The sequence below is a fragment of the Eleutherodactylus coqui genome, chromosome 4 (genome assembly GCF_035609145.1).
Source record: "Eleutherodactylus coqui strain aEleCoq1 chromosome 4, aEleCoq1.hap1, whole genome shotgun sequence".
Lineage (NCBI taxonomy): Eukaryota > Metazoa > Chordata > Amphibia > Anura > Eleutherodactylidae > Eleutherodactylus > Eleutherodactylus coqui.
Genome location: NC_089840.1, coordinates 291,401,326 through 291,425,151, shown reverse-complemented (window position 1 = coordinate 291,425,151; position 23,826 = coordinate 291,401,326). Strand labels below are relative to the sequence as shown.

The window sequence follows — 23,826 nt, the reverse complement described above, 5'->3', positions numbered from 1 at the left end:
ATCTGAGAAAGAAGAGTGATGCCTATGTACTGATGCCCAAGACTGCGTCACGGATTCAGTTAATGCTGATCTAATGTGATGCTATGGCAATAGGCCTGTTTTAATGAGAGATCAAGATAATGTATAGTTAGTGGCTAGATGGTCAGGGTTTTTTTGTGTGTGTGTGAACGGTTGCTGGGATTAATACAACTGACAGGCGCTAGACTTTAAAGACGTTCTGGGTGTAAAAGTATGTTCCTGAGAGTAGTGTCAACCATCTTGGGTGAAAAAGATTGCAATTCTGAGTAGTGACTTACCTCCTAATGCCACAATGTATATGAGGCAGCGAGTGATCGGTCAGTTCCTGAGGTTATTGTGTTGGAAGCAGGAAAAAAGGTCAAATGTAAGGATCGGAGCGACTGTGACAAGGATCAAAGTGGAATGTGTAGACAATTTGGTCAAAGCATCTACAAAACGGATGGTCTTCTGGGGTGTTCCCGATATGTAGTGGTTATTACTTAAAGAAGTGGTCCAAGGAAGGACAACTGTTAACCAGCAACAGGTGTGTGTGTGTGTGTGTAAAGGTGTAATTTGAAGCTGTTGGGCCCTAATGCAAGAGCTGTAACAGGGCTCCCAAGTGTAATGCTTCATTCATAGTGCTAGTCTCCTTATATGGGGAAGATTAACTTATAGGCCCCCCTAGGTCCAGGAGTGACTGCATCCTGTGCCCCCATCATACTTACGCCTCTGTGTGTGGGGCGAAGGCACCTATTTGGTTAAATCCCACAGAAGAGTGACTGTAGGACAAATTACAGATTAAGCTCCTGCCAGTGATGATAGAAAGGTGTCAGATCATACAAGACATTGTTGCTTGCTGTGTATGGGGTGGAACTACAGACCAGTCAGAGTGCCCGTGTGACTTCTGTCCACCACCGAGAGTGCCTACAATGGGAAGTAGACCATGGAGCAATGGAAAAAGGTGGCCTTGTCTGATAAATCATGTCTTACATCATGTGAATGGCCAAGTGTGTTACCTGGAGAAGAGATGGCACCAGCATGGGAAGAAGACAAACCAGCAGGTGTGATGGACAATGTTATGCTGGGTATTTGGGTCCTGGCATCATGTGGATGTGATACATGCCATCTACCTAACATTGTATAGGTAAGTACCTTCTTTATGGCATTGGGATGCCCTAATGAGAGTGTCCTCAGCGGGATGTACCCAGCCACACTACAAGAACTGCTCAGGAACAGGACAAAGAGATGAAGGTGATGACTTCTCCCCGATCTCATCCCATTGAGAGAAACACGTCCAATCCATGGAGGCCACACTGAGCAACTTACAGAATCCGCCTTTGGTGCCACAGGACACTTCAGAGGTCTGGTGGAGTCTGGGCCTCAACAGGTCAGAGAGGGACCAACACAATGTTAGGCCGGGGGTTTCATGGCTGATGGTGTGTTACTTATTGATGGTGCGATGCTTTCTCTCCCCTGCCTGCTTTTTATACCTCTCACCTCTAGAATATAACATTACCTATCTCCTGCTGATGGGTGAAGCGCCTCTCAGACCCGCTGGGTCCCCTCAGACCCGCTGGGTCCTCTCACTTTTTTTATTCAAATAATTTTATAGACTTTTCAAAACAAAGGCTACAAAGTCTTATAAAGGAATGCAGTGTATACAACCTTACATCTTCTATGCCAATATATAGTAATTATACTGAGTCTGCAGATGTAAACATCACGTACTCTGGATAATGAATCTGTAGTACCTGAAGATAAGTTATCATGCAATACTTCCATAACAAGATCAGCTTCTTCCTATACACTTTATCATTGTCCAGTAGATCAATGATACAGTAGAGGAGCTTCTTTCTTTGGCACACTTTTATAGTCTCTTAGAAATGCTATTATACTCTCTTAGGTACACTATTATACTTTTTTTTTTTGGGGGGGGGGGGTACTATGGCATCTTCTAAGGTTCATTATTATGCTCTCTTACGGTAGAGGAGCTATTACACTCTCTTTGGCACACTTTCATAGTCTTTTAGAAATACTATTACATTCTCTTAGGTACACTATTATATTCATTTAGGGGCATTGTTATGCTCTTTGACACATTTGTGTATTCTTACAGTGGGGGCACTGTTTTACTCTTAGACATTATTATACTCTCTTAGATACAATATTATATTCTCTTTTGTGCATTATTACCGTATATACCTTTAGGGACACTTTTATACTCTTATAGGCACTTTATTATATTCTCTTACTATTATTATATCCTCTTAGTCACTTCTAGTGTCTTATAGATATTTTAGCTTCCCTCTTCTCAGTTTCTACATGTCCAAGCTCTGTCAAGCCATACCATTCTTTTGCCGCTGTCTTTAGGGTTGTAGATGTGCTGTTGATTCATGCAGGAATTCATGACAGGTCTCAGGGATGATAATATGCAATGTATATGTCAAGCACAGGGCGCTACAGATATATTCTTGTGTTCCAAATCAGGGTTAGTATGAGCTGCTCGGAGAATCACATATCCCACAGCATTTGGGGAAATTGCAAATGATTCTGTTTATTTGTTAACAAGCCAAAGTATTTATAGTCCTTTCAAGCAAATACATTAAAGCCAGGCTAAAGGTTACCTGACTATTTATATGCATAACTTGTTATGCCTCCTTATTATTGACTAGCTTACCCGTCGCGCGTTGCTGCGAAGACAGACAGACATACGTTTTTATATATATATAGATAACAACCAATCACAGCACAGCTTTCATGTTACCTCAGCAGTATAAGAAATAGCAACCAATCGCAGTGCAGCTTTCATTTTACCTCAGCATTCTCAATATCCAGCAATTGTCTTGCGAAACGTTCGGCGGATGCATCATTTTGTAGTTGAACACTCATCCCGTTGCTCGTAATGCCTTTTGCTTTCGTGCTTGAGATGGAAAGGAAACGATCTCTGTCTGGGGGGCATAACTGTCGACGATGCTAGCTCGCGCGCCACCTATCGTAGGATAGATGTACTATGCCAGTAATCTTCCCAGGAGTGTACTCAACAACTTCCCAAAGTTTCATGGCGATTAGATAAATGGTGTCATAATGCATAAAAGAACAGACAGACATTTTTATATATATATAGACTAGCTTACCCGCCGCGCGTTGCTGCGAAGACAGACATTCATTCGTTTTTATATATCTAGATAACAACCAATCACAGCGCAGCTTTCATGTTACCTCAGTGGTATAATATATAACAACCAATCACAGCGCAGCTTTCATGTTACCTCAGCAGTAAGAGAAATAACAACCAATCACAGCGCAACTTTTATTCTGCCTCAGCAATATAAAAAATAACAATCAATCACAGCGCAGCTTTCATGTTACCTCTGCGGTATTATATATAGCAACCAATCACAGTGCAGTTTTCATGTTACCTCAGTGGTATAATATATAACAACGAATCGCAGCACAGCTTTCATGCAACGTCAGTAGTATAAGAAGTAGCCACCAATCACAGCACAGCTTTCATGTTACCTCAGCAGTATAAGAAATAGCAACCAATCATAGCACAGCTTTCATTTTACCTCAGCATTCTCAATATCCAGCAATTGTCTTGCGAAACGTTCGGCGGATGCATCATTTTCTGGTTGAACACTCATCCCGTTGCTCGTAATGCCTTTTGCTTTCGTGCTTGAGATGGAAATCAAACGATCTTTGTCTAGGGGGCATAACTGTCGACGACGCTCGCACGTGCGCCACCTATCGTAGGATAGTTGTACTATGCCTATAATCTTCCCAGGAGTGTACTCAACAACTTCCCAAAGTCTCATGGCAATTGGATGAATGGTGTAGTAATGCATAAAGGACAGACAGACAGACAGACAGACATTCATTTATATATATCAGGAAGTGAGAGAATTAGATTCTGTACGTAAAATTTGGACGCTAATTGTTTTGCGCATAGAATTGAATAATCGAGCTGGGACCCATTAGCTTTTCCTATTTATGACATATTCAATGCCCGTGCCAAGTTTCAAGTTTCTATGTGAGAAAATTACATTCCGTACGTAAAATTTGGACGCTAATTCTTTGGCGCATAGAATTGAATAATCGAGTTGGGACCCATTAGCGTTTCCTATTTATGACATAATCAATGCTCGTGCCAAATTTCAAGTTTCTATGACATTGGGAAGCGAGAAAATTAGATTCCGTCCGTAAAATTTTCTGCGAAGAATTGAATAATCGAGTTGGGACCCATTAGCTTTTCCTATTTATGACATAATCAATGCTCGTGCCAAATTTCATGTTTCTACAACATCGGGAAGTGAGAGAATTAGTGGCAATGATGGAAATCGAACGATCTACGTGGGGGGGTCGTAACTGTCGACGACGCACGCACGCACGCGCGCCATTTATCGTAGCATGAATGTCCTATGCCTATAATCTTCCCAGGAGTGTACTCAACAACTTCCCAAAGTTTCATGGCGATCGGATGAATGATGTAGTAGCGCATAAAGGACAAACAGACAGACACACAGACAGACATGCATACATTCAATTATATATATATAGATTACTAAAACCTAGCACTTGCAGTGATGAAAGTCTCTGAGCAAAACTCTTCTCTAGTCACATGTTGTTTGTTTCTGTCTGAGATCCTTAATTTGTCTTCTTTAAGAATTCCTGAGCTTAGTTAAGACTGACATATATGTACAGAAGATGAAATAAATAACTCCTTATCATCTGTTTTACTCTTTCCTGAGCAGAGTACATTTCTTAATCAGCAGCCTCGCTGCACATTTGTGTGAGCAAGCGTCCATCGCAGCCTTCTTCTTCAGGTCTTGTAATCTTATGATTGTCCTAGTTTTCTGAACAAAACATCTAAGTACGAGTGTCAAGTAAGCTAGAATATGCAGTGGGGAACAAGATGGTGTTCAGCAGACACTATGGTTTCTCTCACAAGCGGGAGCTTGCTTGTGCTTTTACAAACCCTATTACAGTCTTTCTCATACAGTTGTACCTTCTCAGCATTGATGAATCCATTAGTTGAGTTCCAGTCAGCAGCTCATTGTGCACACACAACCAGACTTTATTGTTGGCTACAGACTGTCTTCCATGGAACACTTACTTGCAATTTTGGAGACAAGGTATTAACTGTTTCTCCTGACAGTCCAAAGACCCTTGAGGTCCTTGATCAGCAGCCTATTCATCTGGTCTTCATGTTAGGGTAGGGAGTAGAGATGAGCGAACGTACTCGTCCGAGCTTGATGCTCGGGCGAATATTAGGGTGTTCGGGATGTTCGTTATTCGTAACGAACACGACACGATGTTCGGATGTTCGGGTTACTTTAACTTTCTTCCCTGAGAAATCATTTCTATATGCGCTCAATGGGGCCGGCGGCAGCAGCGCCAACCCCATTGAGAACATATAGAAGACAAATCCTTCTTCTCTGCCACAGCTGTAACAGCTGTGACAGAGAAGAACGATGTTTGCCCATTGAATTCAATGGAGCCGTCAATACAGCCGACTCCACTGAATGCAATGGGCTGCCGGCGATCGCGGGATGAATTGTCGGAAAGGGGTTAAATATATAAGCCCTTTCCTGCAATTCATCCAGAAATGTGTAAAAATAAAAAATATATATATACTCACCTGGTGCCGACAGACGGAGTTCAGCGCGGCAGGCTGCAGTTCTCCTGAACTGCTCTGAACAGCTGTTAGTAGTATTCAGCAGCCGGGGATTTAAAATCCCCGCCTGCTGAATAAGATGCCTCTGAATGGTCACAGCCTGACCAATCAGAGGCCAGCCCTCACTCACACCCATTCATGAATTCATGAATGGGTGAGTGAGGGCTGCCTCTGATTGGCTCAGGGGCAGGAGAGTGCTGTATTGACGGCTCCATTGAATTCAATGGGCTAACATCGTTCTTCTCTGCCACAGCTGTTACAGCTGTGGCAGAGGAGAACTTGCTGTGTCGTTCCCATCATTTTCTTGAATTGCCAAGATTTTCACACATGAAAACCTTAGCGAGCATCGGCGAAATACAAAAATGTTCCGGTCGCCCATTGACTTCAATGGGGTTCGTTATTTGAAACGAACACCCGAACATCGCGGGAAGTTCGTTTCGAATAACGCGAACCCGAACATTTTGGTGTTCGCTCATCTTTAGTAGGGAGCTTTTTGGCATTGAAACAATAGACTTTTGGGAGTCGTTCTTTCATGAAGATCACATCTGGACTGTAGAATTGACTTGACTTCTAGTGCTTTCTGCAAATCCAAAGCTGAGCGCAGTGATGGGTGACCTCCTATTTAGAAGGGATGTCAATTAGATATACAGTATGAGTCAATCAGTTACTATGGCTGACCACTTTATTTCTGGTTCATCATCTTGACCATTGGTTTGTGTGTTTTGTTTTTTTTTCAATTTTGATCCTCAGCATCTGGGACCTCGGCCGCTTGTAACCTACCCGACTGTTGCCCGTACTTAATGAGGATCTCTCAGTCGGACTGTCTCCTTTTTGTACTCCTTCACTATCCTTAGCAAATTAGCAAAAACTCCAAACATCATTTCTTCTCCACTTCTCTATGTAGTCCCCTACATTGTTATATAGATGTTACTCATTAGTATCTGGTGCCCTGCATGATTTTAAGCCTATATATGATGGCTGGTGGTGAATACAGAAAACAAACTCACAATGACATAATGTATACTGAAAGTGACAACATTCAGATTTAAAGGAAAAAGCAATTTAGAATCAAGTCGTGGACGGAGAGTATAGTAAATCTGTCACCCTCAACTGTTAGTGAGACTAGAGAAGGTCCTATAGACCAAGAACATAAGAAGGGTTCAAAGTTTCCTCCACAAACCACATACTATATACTGAATCCCTGGATATATCCTGTATACTCTACATCATATATACTGAACATCCTGATAAATCCTCCATACACTACATACTGACCCTCCTGATATATCCTCCACACTACATCCTATATACTGACCCTCCTGATATATCCCCCACACTACATCCTATATACTGACCCTCCTGATATATCTTCCACACACTACATCCTATATACTGACCCTCCTGATACATCCTCCACACTACATCCTATATACTGACCCTCCTGATACATCCTCCAAACACTTCATCCTATATACTGACACTTCTTTTATATCATCCTCACTATATCCTATATACTGACCCTCCCGATATATCTTCCACACACTACATCCTATATACTGACCCTCCTGATATATCCCCCACACACTACATCCTATATACTGACCCTCGTGATATATCCCCCACACACTATATCCTATATACTGACCCTCCTGATATATCCCCCACACACTATATCCTATATACTGACCCCCCTGATATATCCTCCACACTATATCCTATATACTGACCCTCCTGATATCTCCCCGCACAGTACACTTTGGTGTATCTCCCTTTTATGAGTGACAATTGTTCTCCATTCGTCTAGCTGTTCCTCCAGAAGATGCAGCCCCTTCTGGCACTTTAGCTGATGCTGCGGAGGCTGATGATGGTGGAAGCAGTTCGGAGCCTCGCACTCTATTCCCCGAGACCTGGCTGTGGGGACTGCAGAAAATGCCGTGAGTATTACAGACCCAAACATTTCCCTCTTATTCCCATGTAATAATCTAACTTCTTATCATCAAACCTACCTGGAAATATCATGTAAGGTCCTTGTTGTTTGTACCAAGTGGACAGGTAGATCCTTGGTCTGGTCTTTTGTTAAGGGTTCACAGGAATGGGATGCAGTTCTTGATGGTAGGACCTCAGAAATGAAGGGGTTTGTTATTTTGATCATAAATAAATAAGGTGTAAGACCTGTTTATGTAATGTCAGGAATATTTTCCATGGGTGCACCTACAGAACCATTGGCTGCAGACCATTGCCAGAAAAGATGGAATCCCGATCAATGTAGGGTTCACTCCTGGAGATCGAAGTTTGCCTCAGCCTACGATGAGCTACCTGTATCATCAGTTCAGGTTTCACTCACCTTCCTATATGGTTTCCAATCTTGAAGTACAATGGAAATGCAGCAGTAAAATACTGAGTCATTATTTAGAGGTGGGGAAAATAGACCGGCCAATCAGGTAAAAGAGGCAGACTGAAATCAGCCAATCAGGATGGGGACAACCCATGCAGTTCATGCAGAAGGCTCAGCTACACCTTCACCCCCGGCAGGTTGAAGTTAAACGCTGACATCACATCTGGCATCATGCGGCCGCTCTGATCCCCACAGAGTCTGAATGCTCCTGTTATGGTATAAGAACATGATTGACACTTTCTACTAAGACCTGTGTGTGTGATATTACTAGTGGGATGGAACTAATTATTACTCCACTCTGAAGTCAGTGGATGCTGGCTCGCTGTGCCACTAAACTGATTTAGCTTAGGTCTAGAGGCTTCACCTGCGGTTCCCTGGTTTTTGCCCTTTAACCACACCAATCAGGATTTGGTCTCTACTGTGGAGAGCCCAGTAATAGTCTCAGTTATGTCGCTGCTGACACAGCGCAGTCAGAACTGCCATAATGCAGTGTCGGAGGTTGTAAACAGAAATGTAGTCGGGAAACATAACCTAAGTCAGAACAGGTGAAATTCTTGCACACGGTTTTCCATAACGTGGTACCAGAGGGTGCAGCTGGAGACGTGGTCGTGGAACAGAGCTTAGGTAGAATATTTGCATAGTGCTGAGAGAGGCTGAGGCCAGGGCAGGGAGCAGACAAAATGAACATGGTCAGGAGAGAAAAAGTCAGTAAAGCTGAATAGGGCAGACCAAAACCAGAAGAGCAGACAGAACACCGTAACACCTTTGCATGCTATCAGAGTAATTCCTCAGACACCTGCTAGCATGGAAGGGTGTCTAGAATAGCCAGAGACTTGTCTGGGTGGGCCGGGGATGGAAAACCTGGGTGTGCACTGATCTTCAAGAGGTGAGCTGGTCACACATGTGCACTCTGTGAGGACCAGTAAACTGACATGCGGTGCGGCATCTGCTGTAGTCAACACAAGACACATGGAACTGGCCATGACCAACAACAGGAGAAGGTAGGGGATGTCATCACTCATGACCAATGGCTGTAACAGTCTCTATTCCACCCAGACCATTCTGCTGTTCCAATCTTATCCCAGAAACAGAGCTCTAGATATAATGCAGGGTTAGCTATGACTGTCAGACGCCCACTGAGCACGTAATCTAGTTATGTCGCATCAGACCTGGACATTTAATGGTTCTTCATGTTCCCACTTTACCTCCCTTCATTATCTGCAGGGACAATGGTTCTGCTGAGATGTCGGTGAGCGTCCCTCACACCATCACGGAATGGAGCGCCCAGACCTTCTGCGTTGGACCTGGAGGTTTCGGTCTCTCTCAGCCAGTTTCTCTCAAAGCCTTCCAGCCGTTCTTTGTAGATCTGACCCTTCCTTACTCCGTGAAGCGAGGAGAGAGCTTCAATCTTAAAGTCTCTGTGTTCAACTACCAGACTGATCCGATGATGGTAAGTATTCTTCTGTTGTAAGATATTTGGAGACTTCATGAAAGTGAAGGAAACCAGGGCCAAGGAGACAGAATGCGAAGTGTGACTCCATTAAGACGATTCCATCCAGGAGTGTCCACACTATTAATGATGGCTGACAATACTGTCTGTTCCCTGCAGTCTGTAACTCTAATATCACCCTATATCACTCTATATTAATGTACATATATGACTGTTTACCCCTCAGATCGCAGCCTCTCTTCCATCTTCTGAGCATTTCAAGACTGAGAACAGCAAAAGCAGTGAGAAAGTCTTCTGTCTTCCCGGAGGGGTGAAAAAGACAGTTTCTTGGGTTGTGACTCCAAGTATAATAGGTAAGAATACGGGTATTTCCTACATGCCATGATGTCCATGAGATCAACACATCTTATACCACCGTGACAACCTCTGTCTGTAACTGCTGACAACCAGCCCCTGTATCATGTCTGAGAGGTAGTCACAGCCCCGCCCCCTGGTGATGACATCACTGATATAATTACATGATCAAACATGAGATGCGCACACCATATACTACCGTAACTGCGATTCATCTATTACTGCTGATAATCAACTTGTGTATCATGTCCAAGATGCTGTCATAGTCCTACCTCTTGGAGAGGATTTAACCCTTTCCAATCCACTGTCTGACGTCTGAAGACATTATAATTTAAGGCTGTACAGCTCCGATGTGGAAGACATCCATCAGGGTTCTCTTGCTGTATATTGCCAGCCTCCCTGCTGTCGGAGCCTATCCAATGTGTCACCTCATGCAGTACTGGCTTTAGCCAGCATATGGCGCCATTGTATAACGGCAGAAAAAGAGTAAGCCCCCTAGGAAAACCAGTATACAAATTGGATTGGAAAGGGTTAATAGTTTTACCTTGTAAACCCCATAGTAGTTTGTAATTTGTGCTAGTTTGATAGCTGTATTAGACCCTCTGACATAGCACTGTATCATGGCCCGGTATCCTGGCTGTGACCACAGATGAATTAGGCAGCCTATCAACAGGGGGTCTCTTCAAACATACTTTTTTAAGCTTAAAATGAGGTTCTGTTGTGTTCTGCCTCCATGTGTCCGGCCACTGCACTCATTTAAAGCATAAAAAAGTATGTTCATGTCCAATGGATCCCTCGTAGCGGACCTCTGTCTACTTGGTGCCAACCCTGTGACCGGGCCCACTACTCTTTGTATGTCCTGGAGTCCGTAACCTGCATTTACCCAGGTCTCAGCTAGACCCTCAGAGAGGGACCACCCTCTGCTCTCTACAGTGTCCCCAGGATCAACTCTGTGGAGTCCACCTAACATGACAGCTGTAGAACCCCCTAGTTAAAAACCTGTCAGTGACCCGCTCTACGCTAGGAGCCCCTCTCATGACAGATATGATTATATGTGATTATCAGACATGGGATTTGCACACCTTTCACTACATTAATATCCTTTAATATAGGCTGTATATCCTGACTGACAGGTAGTCAAAACTCTGCCCCTGAGGATGACATCACTGATCACAGCCCCACCCCTGATGATGACATCACAGACTTTTGCTCATATTCCAGGAAAAATGAATATTACCGTGATAGCTGAAGCTGTGAAGAGTCAGGAGCTGTGCGGGGGCAAGGAGACGGTGATCCCCAAGAAGGGCCGCAGGGATGTAGTTATCCAGTCGGTGCTGGTGGTGGTGAGTAGCCGGGAGGGGATGACCGTGACGAGTCTCATGCTGGACTAGTACAGAGTTGTGCAGTCACGTAGATGCTGTGCAGGCATAGAGATGAGCGGATGGTGCCACCAGGAGGCGCCTCTTTATCATGTCACCCCTCCGCTGCCCTTTGTGTCTTTAGACACTAGATATTCACAGAGCGCAACGAGAAGCCATCACCTTCCATATATCAATAAATGAGAAGTTACAGTTGCAGCCACTCTCCGGTTGTTGTGCATTATGGGCATTTTTTTATTTAGCTGTGGTGACCATTTTTTAAAAGTTTCAAAAGGAAGTGCGGCCATATTGGTTGTCACTAGAGATGAGCGAACATACTCGTCCGAGCTTGATACGCGTTCGAGTATTAGCGTGTTCGAGATGCTCGTTACTCGTAACGAGTACCACGCGATGTTCGGGTTACTTTCACTTTCATCTCTGAGATGTTAGCGCGCTTTTCTGGCCAATTGAAAGACAGGGAAGGCATTACAACTTCCCCCTGCGACGTTCAAGCCCTATACCACCCCCCTGCAGTGAGTGGCTGGAGATCAGGTGTCACCCGAGTATAAAAATCGGCCCCTCCCGCGGCTCGCCTCAGATGCATTGTGACATAGCTGAGGGACAGTGCTGCTGGTGCCGGAGCTGCTATAGGGAGAGCGTTAGGAGTTAGTGTAGGCTTCAAGAACCCCAACGGTCCTTCTTAGGGCCACATCTAACCGTGTGCAGTAGTGTGGAGGCTGCTTTTTGCAGTGTTGCACTTTTTTTTTTTGGTATATCGGCCGTGCAGAGCATTGCGCCCTGCAGTAATAGTCCAGGGACAGAAGTGTGGAGGCAGGGAGAGCGTTAGGAGTTATTGTAGGCTTCAAGAACCCCAACGGTCCTTCTTAGGGCCACATCTAACCGTGTGCAGTAGTGTGGAGGCTGCTTTTAGCAGTGTTGCACTTTTTTTTTTTTTTGGTATATCGGCCGTGCAGAGCATTGCGCCCTGCAGTAATACTCCAGGGACAGAAGTGTGGAGGCAGGGGCAGAAGACATATATTATAGATTGAATATACGCATTGGTCCTTTTAAAAAAAATATTGGGCAAAAAATATATTTGGCCTGCCTGTCACTGTGCTCAGTGTTCTGGGTCCGTGTCTGCTGGGGGCAGTAGTTCTCCAAATAAATACGCAGCCAGCTAAGTGTTACAGCAGGCGTGCACCAAATTATTTCCTGGCTCTGAAATCACCGCTCTGTTGCAGTTAATAACAGTGCAACACTCTGCAGTTCTGTGACACACTCCAGGGACAGAATTGTGGAGGCAGGGCCAGAAGACATATATTATTGATTGAATATACGCAGTGGGCCTTTTCTAAAAAATATTGGAAAAAAATCTATTTGGCCTGCCTGTCACTGTGCTTAGTGTTCTGGGTCCGTGTCTGCTGGGGGTAGTAGTTCTCCAAATAAATACGCAGCCAGCTAAGTGTTACAGCAGGCTTGCGCCAAATTATTTCCTGGCGTTCCGTAAGCGAACTCAGCCTCCAACCACAGGCCAATAAGCGGCACATTTAATTACAGCGTTGTGTTTCTGCATTACTGGTAATACAGCATCCTGAGGGGTAGGGGTAGGCCTAGAGGACGTGGGCGCAGCCGAGGACGCGGAGGCCCTAGTCCGGGTGTGGGCACAGGCCGAGCTCCTGATCCAGGTGTATCGCAGCCGACTGCTGCGGGATTAGGAGAGAGGCACATTTCTGGCGTCCCCACATTCAGAGCACATTTAATGGGTCCACGCGGTAGACCGTTATTAGAAAATGAGCAGTGTGAGCAGGTCCTGTCGTGGATGGCAGAAAGTGCTTCCAGCAACCTATCGTCCACCCAGAGTTCTGCGCCGTCCACTGCTGCAACTCAGAATCCTCTGGCTGCTGCTCCTCCTTCCTCCCAGCCTCCTCACTCCATGAAAATGAGACATTCTGAGGAGCGGGCAGACTCCCAGGAACTGTTCTCGGGCCCCTGCTCAGATTGGGCAGCAGTGGTTCCTCTCCCACCAGAGGAGTTTATCGTGACTGATGCCCAACCATTGCAAAGTTCCCGGGGTCCGGGGGATGAGGCTGGGGACTTCCGGCAACTGTCTCAAGACCTTTCAGTGGGTGAGGAGGCCGATGACGATGAGACACAGTTGTCTATCAGTGAGGTAGTAGTAAGGGCATTAAGTCCGAGGGAGGAGCGCACCGAGGATTCTGAGGAAGAGCAGCAGGACAATGAGGTGACTTACCCCACCTGGTTTGCTACGCCTACTGAGGACAGGTCTTCAGAGGGGGAGGCAAGGGCAGCAGCAGGGCAGGTTGCAAGAGGCAGTGCGGTGGCCAGGGGTAGAGGCAGGGCCAGACCGAATAATCCACCAACTGTTTCCCAAAGCGCCCCCTTGCGCCATGCCACCCTGCAGAGGCCGAGGTGCTCAAAGGTCTGGCAGTTTTTCACTGAGAGTGCAGACGACCGACGAACAGTGGTGTGCAACCTTTGTCGCGCCAAGATCAGCCGGGGAGCCACCACCACCAGCCTCACCACCACCAGCATGCGCAGACATATGATGGCCAAGCACCCCACAAGGTGGGACGAAGGCCATTCACCGCCTCCGGTTTGCACCACTGCCTCTCCCCCTGTGCCCCAACCTGCCACTGAGATCCAACCCCGCTCTGAGGACACAGGCACTACCGTCTCCCGGCCTGCACCCACACCCTCACCTCCGCTGTCCTCGGCCCCATCCACCAATGTCTCTCAGCGCACCGTCCAGCCGTCGCTAGCGCAAGTGTTTGAGCGCAAGCGCAAGTACGCCGCCACGCACACGCATGCTCAAGCGTTAAACGTGCATGTAGCCAAATTTATCAGCCTGGAGATGCTGCCGTATAGGGTTGTGGAAACGGAGTCCTTCAAAAGTATGATGGCGGCGGCCCCGCGCTACTTAGTTCCCAGTCGCCACTACTTTTCCCGATGTGCCGTCCCAGCCCTGCACGACCACGTCTCCCGCAACATTCTACGCGCCCTCACCAACGCGGTTACTGCCAAGGTCCACTTAACAACGGACACGTGGACAAGCACAGCCGGGCAGGGCCACTATATCTCCCTGACGGCACATTGGGTGAATTTAGTGGAGGCTGGGACAGAGTCAGAGCCTGGCACCGCTCACGTCCTACCCACCCCCAGAATTGCGGGCCACAGCTCGGTGGTGGTATCTGCGGCAGTGTATGCTTCCTCCACTAAACCACCCTCCTCCTCCTCCTCCTCCTCCAACGCAACCTCTGTCTCGCAATCAAGATGTGTCAGCAGCAGCACGTCGCCAGCAGTCGGTGTCTCGCGGCGTGGCAGCACAGCGGTGGGCAAGCGTCAGCAGGCCGTGCTGAAACTACTCAGCTTAGGAGATAAGAGGCACACGGCCCACGAACTGCTGCAGGGTCTGACAGAGCAGACCGACCGCTGGCTTGCGCAGCTGAGCCTCCAACCGGGCATGGTCGTGTGTGACAACGGCCGTAACCTGGTGGCGGCTCTGCAGCTCGGCAGCCTCACGCACGTGCCATGCCTGGTCCACGTCTTTAATTTGGTGGTTCAGCGCTTTCTGAAAAGCTACCCATGCTTGTCAGACCTGCTCGGAAAGGTGCGCCGACTCTGCGCACATTTCCGCAAGTCCCACACGGACGCTGCCACCCTGCGCACCCTGCAACATCGGTTTAATCTGCCAGTGCACCGACTGCTGTGCGACGTGCCCACACGGTGGAACTCTACGCTCCACATGTTGGCCAGGCTCTATGAGCAGCGTAGAGCTATAGTGGAATACCAACTCCAACATGGGCGGCGCAGTGGGAGTCAGCCTCCTCAATTATTTTCAGAAGAGTGGGCCTGGTTGGCAGACATCTGCCAGGTCCTTGGAAAGTTTGAGGAGTCTACCCAGGTGGTGAGCGGCGATGCTGCAATCATTAGCATCACTATTCCTCTGCTATGCCTCTTGAGAAGTTCCCTGCAAAGCATAAAGGCAGAGGCTTTGCGCTCAAAAACAGAGCCGGGGGAAGACAGTATGTCGCTGGATAGTCAGAGCACCCTCCTGTCTATATCTCAGCGCGGTGAGGAGGAGGAGGAGGAGGAAGATGAGGAGGAGGGGGAAGACACAGCTTGGCCCACTGGTGAGGGTACACATGCTGCTGGCCTGTCATCCTTTCAGCGTGTATGGCCTGAGGAGGAGGAGGAGGAGGATCCTGAAAGTGATCTTCCTAGTGAGGACAGCCATGTGTTGCGTACAGGTACCCTGGCACACATGGCTGACTTCATGTTAGGATGCCTTTCTCGTGACCCTCGCGTTACACGCATTCTGGCCACTACGGATTACTGGGTGTACACACTGCTCGACCAACGGTATAAGGAGAATCTTTCCACTCTCATACCCGAAGAGGAAAGGGGTTTGAGAGTGTTGCTATACCACAGGACCCTGGTGGACAAACTGATGGTAAAATTCCCATACGACAGCGCTAGTGGCCGAAGGCGCAGTTCCGAGGGCCAGGTAGCAGGGGAGGCGCGGAGATCAGGCAGCATGTACAGCACAGGCAGGCCAACACTCTTTAAGGCCCTTGACTGCTTTATGGCTCCCCAGCAAGACTGTGTCACCGCTCCCCAGTCACGGCTGAGTCGGCGGGAGCACTGTAAAAGGATGGTGAGGGAGTACGTAGCCGATCGCACGACCGTCCTCCGTGACGCATCTGCCCCCTACAACTACTGGGTGAAAAAAAGAAACACAGCAGCACTCCAAGGATTTAGCCACACCGCTGGTGCAAGGCACTATGCAATAGCCCAGTTAGGGTCCCGACTCCCTGGGTCCACTGTTGATCAGCAATGTAGAAAGGAGGAACCAGGCAGCATTCATTGAAATCTTCTTTATTAAATAGCCATGAGGAAGCAAGCAGCCACGTATCGACCCTGTGCTCGGGTCTTTATCAAGCTTGATAAAGACCCGAGCACAGGGTCGATACGTGGCTGCTTGCTTCCTCATGGCTATTTAATAAAGAAGATTTCAATGAATACAACTACTGGGTGTCGAAGCTGGACACGTGGCCTGAACTCGCGCTGTATGCCCTGGAGGTGCTTGCTTGTCCTGCGGCTAGCGTCTTGTCGGAGAGGGTGTTTAGTGCGGCTGGGGGAATCATCACAGATAAGCGTACCCGCCTGTCAACCGACAGTGCCGACAGGCTAACACTCATCAAGATGAACAAAGCCTTGATTTCCCCAGACTTCTCTTCTCCACCAGTGGACAGCAGCGATACCTAAGCAATAGGTAGGCTGCACCCGTGGATGGAAGCATCGTTCTGTATCCCCATCAAAAACGGGGACCTTTTCGCTTCATCAATCTGTGTATAATATTCCTCCTCCTCCTCCTGCTCCTCCTCCTGAAACCTCACATAATCACGCCGAACGGGCAATTTTTCTTAGGCCCACAAGGCTCAGTCATATAATTTTTCTAAACAATTTTTATATGTTTCAATGCTCATTAAAGCGTTGAAACTTTCACCTCAACCAATTTTTATTTTAACTGGGCTGCCTCCTGGCCTAGTTACCAATTAAGCCACATTAACCAAAGCGATTAATGGGTTTCACCTGCCCTCTTGGTTGGGCATGGGCAATTTTTCTGAGGTACATTAGTACTGTTGGTACACCAATTTTTGGGGCCCTCGCCTACAGTGTAATCAAATTAATTTTTAGCCCACCTGCATTACAGCTGACGTTACATCAGCTGTGTTGGGCACTGCAATGGGATATTTTTATGTACCGCTGGTGGCTTCCTGGCAGCCACCCATGCTGTGGGTCCACAGGGAGTTGTAAATGCATCTGTTTCCACTTCTAAAGAACCCCAGTCTGACTGGGGCATGCAGTGTGGGCCGAAGCCCACCTGCATTAAACATGACATTATTACCTCAGCTGTGATGGGCAATGCAATGGGATATTTTTATGTACCGCCGGTGGGTTCCAGGGAGCCACCCATGCTGTGGGTCCACAGGGAGTTGTTAATGCATCTGTGTCCACTTCGAAAGAACCCCAGTCTGACTGGGGCATGCAGTGTGGGCCGAAGCCCACCTGCATTTCATCTGACGTTAGCTCTGCTGTCCAGGGCACTGCAATGGGATACATTTATGTACAGCGGGTGGGTTCCAGGGAGCCACCCATGCTGTGGGTGCACACGGAATTCCCATTGCGGAGTTGTACCTGCCTGTGACTATTTATAAAAAAACGCGGTCTGACTGGGGCATGCAGACACCTTGACAGAATGAATAGTGTGTGGCACATAGGTTCCCCATTGCTATGCCCATGTGTGCAGCTCCAGATGGAGGTGGCACAGGATTGGATTTCTCATTGCTTCTGTACAGCATTGTGGACTATCGCCCCGCCCCTTTTAAAGAGGGTCGCTGCCTAGCCGTGCCAACAATCTGCAGTGTGTGCCTGCGGTTCCTCTGGCAGACGCACTTATAAATAGACATGAGTGTGGCGTGGCATGAGGGCAGCTGAAGGCTGTGCAGGGACAATTTGGTGTGCGCTGTGGACACTGGCTCGTGCGGGGGTGGGGGTTGGGGGTTGGGCAGCATGTAACCCAGGAGAAGTGGCAGCGGAGTGTCATGCAGGCAGTGATTGTGCTTTGTTGGAGGTAGTGTGGTGCTTAGCTAAGGTATCCATTGCTAATGAGGGCTTTTCAGAAGTAAAAATTGTTGGGGGGGGGGCACTCTTGACGCTATTGTGGCTTAATAGTGGGACCTGGGAACTTGAGATGCAGCCCAACATGTAGCCCCTCACCTGCCCTATTCGTTTCTGTGTCGTTCCCATCACTTTCTTGAATTGCCCAGATTTTCACAAATGAAAACCTTAGCGAGCATCGGCGATATACAAAAATACTCGGGTCGCCCATTGACTTCAATGGGGTTCGTTACTCGAAACGAACCCTCGAGCATCGCGAAAAGTTCGTCTCGAGTAACGAGCACCCGAGCATTTTGGTGCTCGTTCATCTCTAGTTGTCACTAATCAACTACCTTCTTGGTAGGTTATCACTTTGGTGGACATTGAGCAGGTTGACAGAAGGATAGTGCTTCAGAAGACTCTAAAATACCATTCAAAAGTGGCAACCAATATGGCCGCACTTCCTGTTGTCACTTTCTCCAAGTTAGTCACCACAGAAATGCAGCATTAAAGATGATTTACTGAACTTTTTTTCTTTCAGCCTGAGGGGACTGTAGTGGAGAAGACACACAACTCTCTGCTGATCATGGATGGTAATCCTCAGAAGATATCTACTTAGATGCCTCTTCCTCCTGTACAGTCACTGTGTGCAGCCTTTTCCTCCCGTGCAGTCTCTTCCATCTCTGCAGTCACAGGTTGCAGTCTCTTCTTCCAGTGCAGTTGTTATGTGCAGTCTATTCCATCTGTGCAGTCAGGGTGTGTAGTCTCTTCTTCTTGTGTAGTCTCTTTCCCCTGTGCAGTTGCTTTGTTCAGTCTTAGAGATGAGCGAGTATACTCGCTAAAGGCAATTGCTCAAGCGAGCATTGCCTTTAGCGAGTATCTCCCCCGCTCGAGACTGCAGGTTCGGGTGCCGACGCGGGGGAGCGGTGAGTAGCAGCTGTCAGCAGGAGGGAGCTGGGGGGGAGAGAGGGAGAGAGAGATCTCCCCTCCGTTCCGCCCCGCTCTCCCCCGCAGCTGCGTGCCCGCTGCCGACACCCGAACCTGCAGTCTCGAGCGGGGGATATACTTGCTAAAGGCAATGCTCGCTCGAGCAATTGCCTTTAGCGAGTATACTCGCTCATCTATATTCAGTCTCTTTCCCCTGTGCAGTCTCTTCCATCTCTGCAGTCACAGGTTGCAGTCTCTTCTTCCAGTACAGTTGTTATGTGCAGTCTATTCCATCTGTGCAGTCAGGGTGTGTAGTCTCTTCTTCTTGTGCAGTCTCTTTCCCCTGTGCAGTTGCTTTGACAGTCTCTTTCCCCTGTGCAGTTGATGCATACAGTTGTTCCTTCCTGAGCAGTGTCTTCTTCCTGTGCAGCTACTCTGTTGAATTTCTTCTTCCTCTGAAGTCTCTTCTTCCTCTGCAGTCTCTTCCTCCTGGACCCTGATCTGCTTGTGCTTCAGACTTCTGCCTTCAGTTTCTAGCACAGAATATCTGAGACCCGCACTGTTGATCATCAGCACTCTGATACATTTGTAGCAACATAACAAAACTTTTTTGTTTCAGGTAATTCTGTAACAGAGAAGGTGAAGCTTGAGTACCCCCCCTCATCTGTTCCGGGGTCACTTAAAAACTTCTTCAGTGTTTGCGGTGAGTACAGAGCAATGGGGAAAGTGATAAAGGGGTTCTCTGCTGCTAGGACCCCTAGTGATCAGTTGTAATCCGTGGAGGAGCCTGGCAGTGAGCATTCCTTTTCTCTGCAGCTCCCCTACAGGAGAAATGTAGCATTACACAGTTCTCATTGAAATTAATATACTATATGTAACGTACATGTATTTTAGGTCCTCCAGAGGGGGAATGCTCTAAGTAACTCTCTCCCTTTCTCATATATATATATATATATTCATTAGAATTTGTATACAGGGCGTATCCTAACAACCTTCATATTTCTGTTGCTGCTGCACTCTTCCCATTAACCGCTCCCCAATGTGCACTATACATATACGATGCATGTCGGATACCTTGTATGGAGTAGGCTTGGGAGCCAGGCCCACTCCATACATGGCAATTGTCTATTGCCTCTGACAGCTGGCACCCGCCAACAACAGTCACAATCAGAGAACACAAATTGTGGCTGCTAATCTTTAAATGTTGGCATTTTAATGTTCTGAACGCCCTTTGCATGATGAGATTATAGGGTTCTGTTCAGATGTCCATGCAGCCTGAGCTGCCATGACCTTGCCTGTTAAGGCATGCCTGTGGCATCTTTTAATAGAATGCCTTTTAACCCTTTCCTGTCCCAGGGCATTCATGTATTTCCTGGGTGGGAAAGGGTCCCTGCAAATGTGCGTACACTTACACCCTTTGGATGGTGCGTTTACAGAAGCTGAGCCTGTGACTTTCACAGCTAGAGCCAGCTGCAACAGCAGGGAGCGGCAATAACATTGATCCCTACTGTTAACACCTTACACAGAGGGATTAATGTTGTTTGTGGCATGTCAAAAGTTTACAGAAGGAAGGGTGCTCCCTCTGTCATGTCATTGACCCTCAGCCATGTAATTGCAGAGGGCTTATGGGTTCCCATGGCAACCAGATACTAGTCAGTGATGTCCGCGTTTTGCTATGGCCTGTGATCACTGTAATAACTGATAATGCATTGCAGTACAGAAGTACAGTGTATTATCAGAGTGATCATAGCATCGCAAGTTCAAGTCCACTACAGGGACATAAAAAATGTAATAAGAAAAATATTTTTTTTGCACACTTCCCCTCTTTTGTTTAAAAAAAAAAAAACACAATTGGTGTCAGGACATGAGTGACAGCATGTACAATAAACTGAACACATGTTTTACTGTACACAGCAAATGTTGTTAAAAAAAACTAAGCCAAAATCAACTTTGTTATTGTTATAATCGTATCAACCCGCAGAGAAAAAAATCATGTAATTTATGCTGCATGTTTAATGCTGTAAAGAAAATAAAAACAATGGCAGAACTGAGGAGAGTTTTCTCCGTTACCTCCAAAAAATGTAATGAAAGTTATACAATACATTAAATGTACAAGAAAATGGTACCAATAAAAACTACAGCTCGCCGCGCAAAAAACAAGTCCTTATAATAATAATCTCTATTTGTATAGCACCAACATATTCCGCAGCGCTTACATAGACAGGGGGATACAGAAAGACAAAAATGCAAAAATCACAGAACCACGGTTACATAGTAATCAGTTGATGAAAACAATAGGGGTGCGGGTCCTGCTCCAACGAGCTTACATACTACAAGTAATGGGGGGATACAGAAGGTAAAGGGCTGGAGATGTGCACAGTATGGCGGGGTGGAGAGTGAGGGATGCTATACACAGACAATGGTCAGACATTTAGCATTGTGATCGGTATGACTGCAGGGGCAGGTGATGGTGGCTAGCAGGGATTGCAGTCAGCAGGTCAGTGAGCATGTTATCAGGCGGCGTACAGAGGGGTTTGTTTAGGGAATGCGGTATGCCTCCCTGAAGAGGTGCGTTTTTAGAGCACGCCTGAAGTTCTGCGAGTTCTGGATTGCCCGGATAGCCTTTGGTAGTGCGTTCCAGAGGACCGGTGCTGCTCTGGAGAAGTCTTGGAGGCGGGAGTGAGAGGTTTGTATTAACCCCTTGAGTGGCAGGTTTCCTACCACCCTGTCGTGCCCACCAGGGCAGGTTTTTTAAAATGGTCTAATCATTGAATTTCAACTAATTTTGCAGCTGCGTCTCAAGAGCCATAACTTTTTCATTTTTCCATTGACATGGCCATATAAGGGCTTGTTTTTTACGGGACAAGTTGTGATTTTTTTAAACAGGGGGAGGGAAAAAAGAAATGGCCAAAAAAGAAAAAAGGGGCCATGTCATTAGGGGGTTAAATAATGCATTAACTTCCTTCTCTGGGTCATTACGACGCACACGGATACCACATGTGTGACTGTATTTTTGATTTTTTACCAAGTAAAGGGAGACAAGTGTTTTTATAATTTTTTTTTTATAATTTTTTTACTTTAGTTTTTTTTTTTAACTTTTTTTTTTTGTCCCTTTAGGGGACTTCCACAGGGACCCATCAGGACCCCCTGATCACATTCCGGGGGTCCGATGGTGACAGCCCTTTGTATGCTGCAGTCACAGCCCTTTACATGCTGCAGTCACAGACTGCAGCATGTAAAAAGTTAAAGGAGATGTCCCGAGGCAGCAAGTGGGGTTATACACTTCTGTATGGCCATAATAATGCACTTTGTAATATACATTGTGCATTAATTATGAGCCATACAGAAGTTATAAAAAGTTTTATACTTACCTGCTCCGTTGCTAGCGTCCTCGTCTCCATGGTGCCGACTAATTTTCGGCCTCCGATGGCCAAATTAGCCGCGCTTGCGCAGTCCGGGTCTTCTGTAGTCTTCTATGGAGCCGCTCGTGCCAGAGAGCGGCTCCGTGTAGCTCCGCCCCGTCACGTGCCGATTCCAGCCAATCAGGAGGCTGGAATCGGCAGTGGACCGCACAGAAGAGCTGCGGTCCACGAAGACAGAGGATCCCGGCGGCCATCTTCAGCAGGTGAGTATGAAGACGCCGGACCGCCGGGATTCAGGTAAGCGCTGTGCGGGTGGGTTTTTTAACCCCTGCATCGGGGTTGTCTCGCGCCGAACGGGGGGGGGGGGTTTAAAAAAAAAAAAACCCGTTTCGGCGCGGGACATCTCCTTTAACACAGCAGAGATCAGAGGTTTTCTCTGATCTCTGCTGTAAGAGCTGGTACCTAGCTGTCCTCTGACAGCCAAGCACCAGCTCTCCCTGCCACAGAGACGATCGGCTTGCTTCTGACAAGCCGATGGTCTCTATGGCAACCTGTAAACAAAGCAGAACTTTGAAGCAGGAGATTGCCGGCAGATCAGCAATATCTTCTGCTGGTTTTTCAAAGCCCTTGCTTTGTTCTCTGTGGGTCTGTGCAGGCAGAGCACAATGTCACAGCTTGTGGCATTGTGCTCTGCAGCTCCCATAGTGATACATAGCCCGGAAATCTTCCGGGCTATATCACTATCGGCAGTGGAGCTCGTCCCGGAAAATTTCCGAGCGTGCCACTCAAGCGGTTAAAGGTGCGCTCAGTCTGGTTTCGTTAGCAGAGCGGAGACCCCGTGCAGGGTGATGGATTAATATGAGGGATACAATATAGGGGGGGGGGCGCTGCGCTGTGGAGGGCTTTGTGGATGAAGGTAGCAAGTTTAAATTGAATTCTGTATTTAATGGGCAGCCAGTGCTGTGACCGGCACAGGGCAGAGGCATCTGAGTAGCGGCAGGACAGGAAGATGAGCCTGGCTGCCGCATTCAGGATGGATTGGAGAGGGTAGAGTCTGGTGCAGGGGAGGCCGATCAGCAACGAGTTCCAATAATCGAGCCGGGAGTGGATGAGGGCAACAGTGAGCGTTTTTAGCGTGTCCACCGTGAGAAAAGAGTGGATTCTTGCGATGTTTTTGAGGTGCAGCTGACCTGTTCGGGCCAGAGATTGTATATAGAGGATAAAGGAGAGATCAGAGTCGAATATGACCCCAAGGCAGCGAGCATGTTGTCTAGGAGTTATGGTGCCACACACTGAGATGGAGATGTCAGGATGAGGTCGGTTAATGGAAATACCAGTAGGTCAGTTTTAGAGAGGTTTAGTTTTAGGTAGAGAGAGGACATGGTGTTAGAGACAGCGGGCAGACAGTCGGTGATGTTTTGGAGGAAAGGTGTAGAGATGTCATGGGAAGAGGTGTATAGCTGGGTGTCATCAGCATACAGGTGGTATTGGAGGCCAAATTCCCTGATGGTTTGTCCAATAGGCCTTGTCAACAGGAAAAGAAAGTTATGGTTTCTAAACAAAAGATGAAAATCCCCCACAATGTGTTGCATCCTTAGATCCAAATTAGGCAATGTCACTAAGGGGTT

The 23,826-nt window shown here is 47.3% G+C and overlaps 1 protein-coding gene across 1 annotated transcript in view; it reads left to right on the top strand.

Moving 5' to 3' along the window:
• Nucleotides 1-23,826, top strand: part of LOC136626786 (alpha-2-macroglobulin-like protein 1) — a 61,099-nt gene that overhangs the window by 29,512 nt on the left and 7,761 nt on the right. The window contains exons 2-7 of the mRNA XM_066601791.1: nucleotides 7,476-7,605; nucleotides 9,291-9,516; nucleotides 9,743-9,869; nucleotides 11,092-11,213; nucleotides 18,451-18,502; nucleotides 19,456-19,539. Of these exons, the coding sequence (XP_066457888.1) occupies nucleotides 7,476-7,605; nucleotides 9,291-9,516; nucleotides 9,743-9,869; nucleotides 11,092-11,213; nucleotides 18,451-18,502; nucleotides 19,456-19,539 (741 nt within the window). The remainder of the gene's footprint in view (nucleotides 1-7,475; nucleotides 7,606-9,290; nucleotides 9,517-9,742; nucleotides 9,870-11,091; nucleotides 11,214-18,450; nucleotides 18,503-19,455; nucleotides 19,540-23,826) is intronic.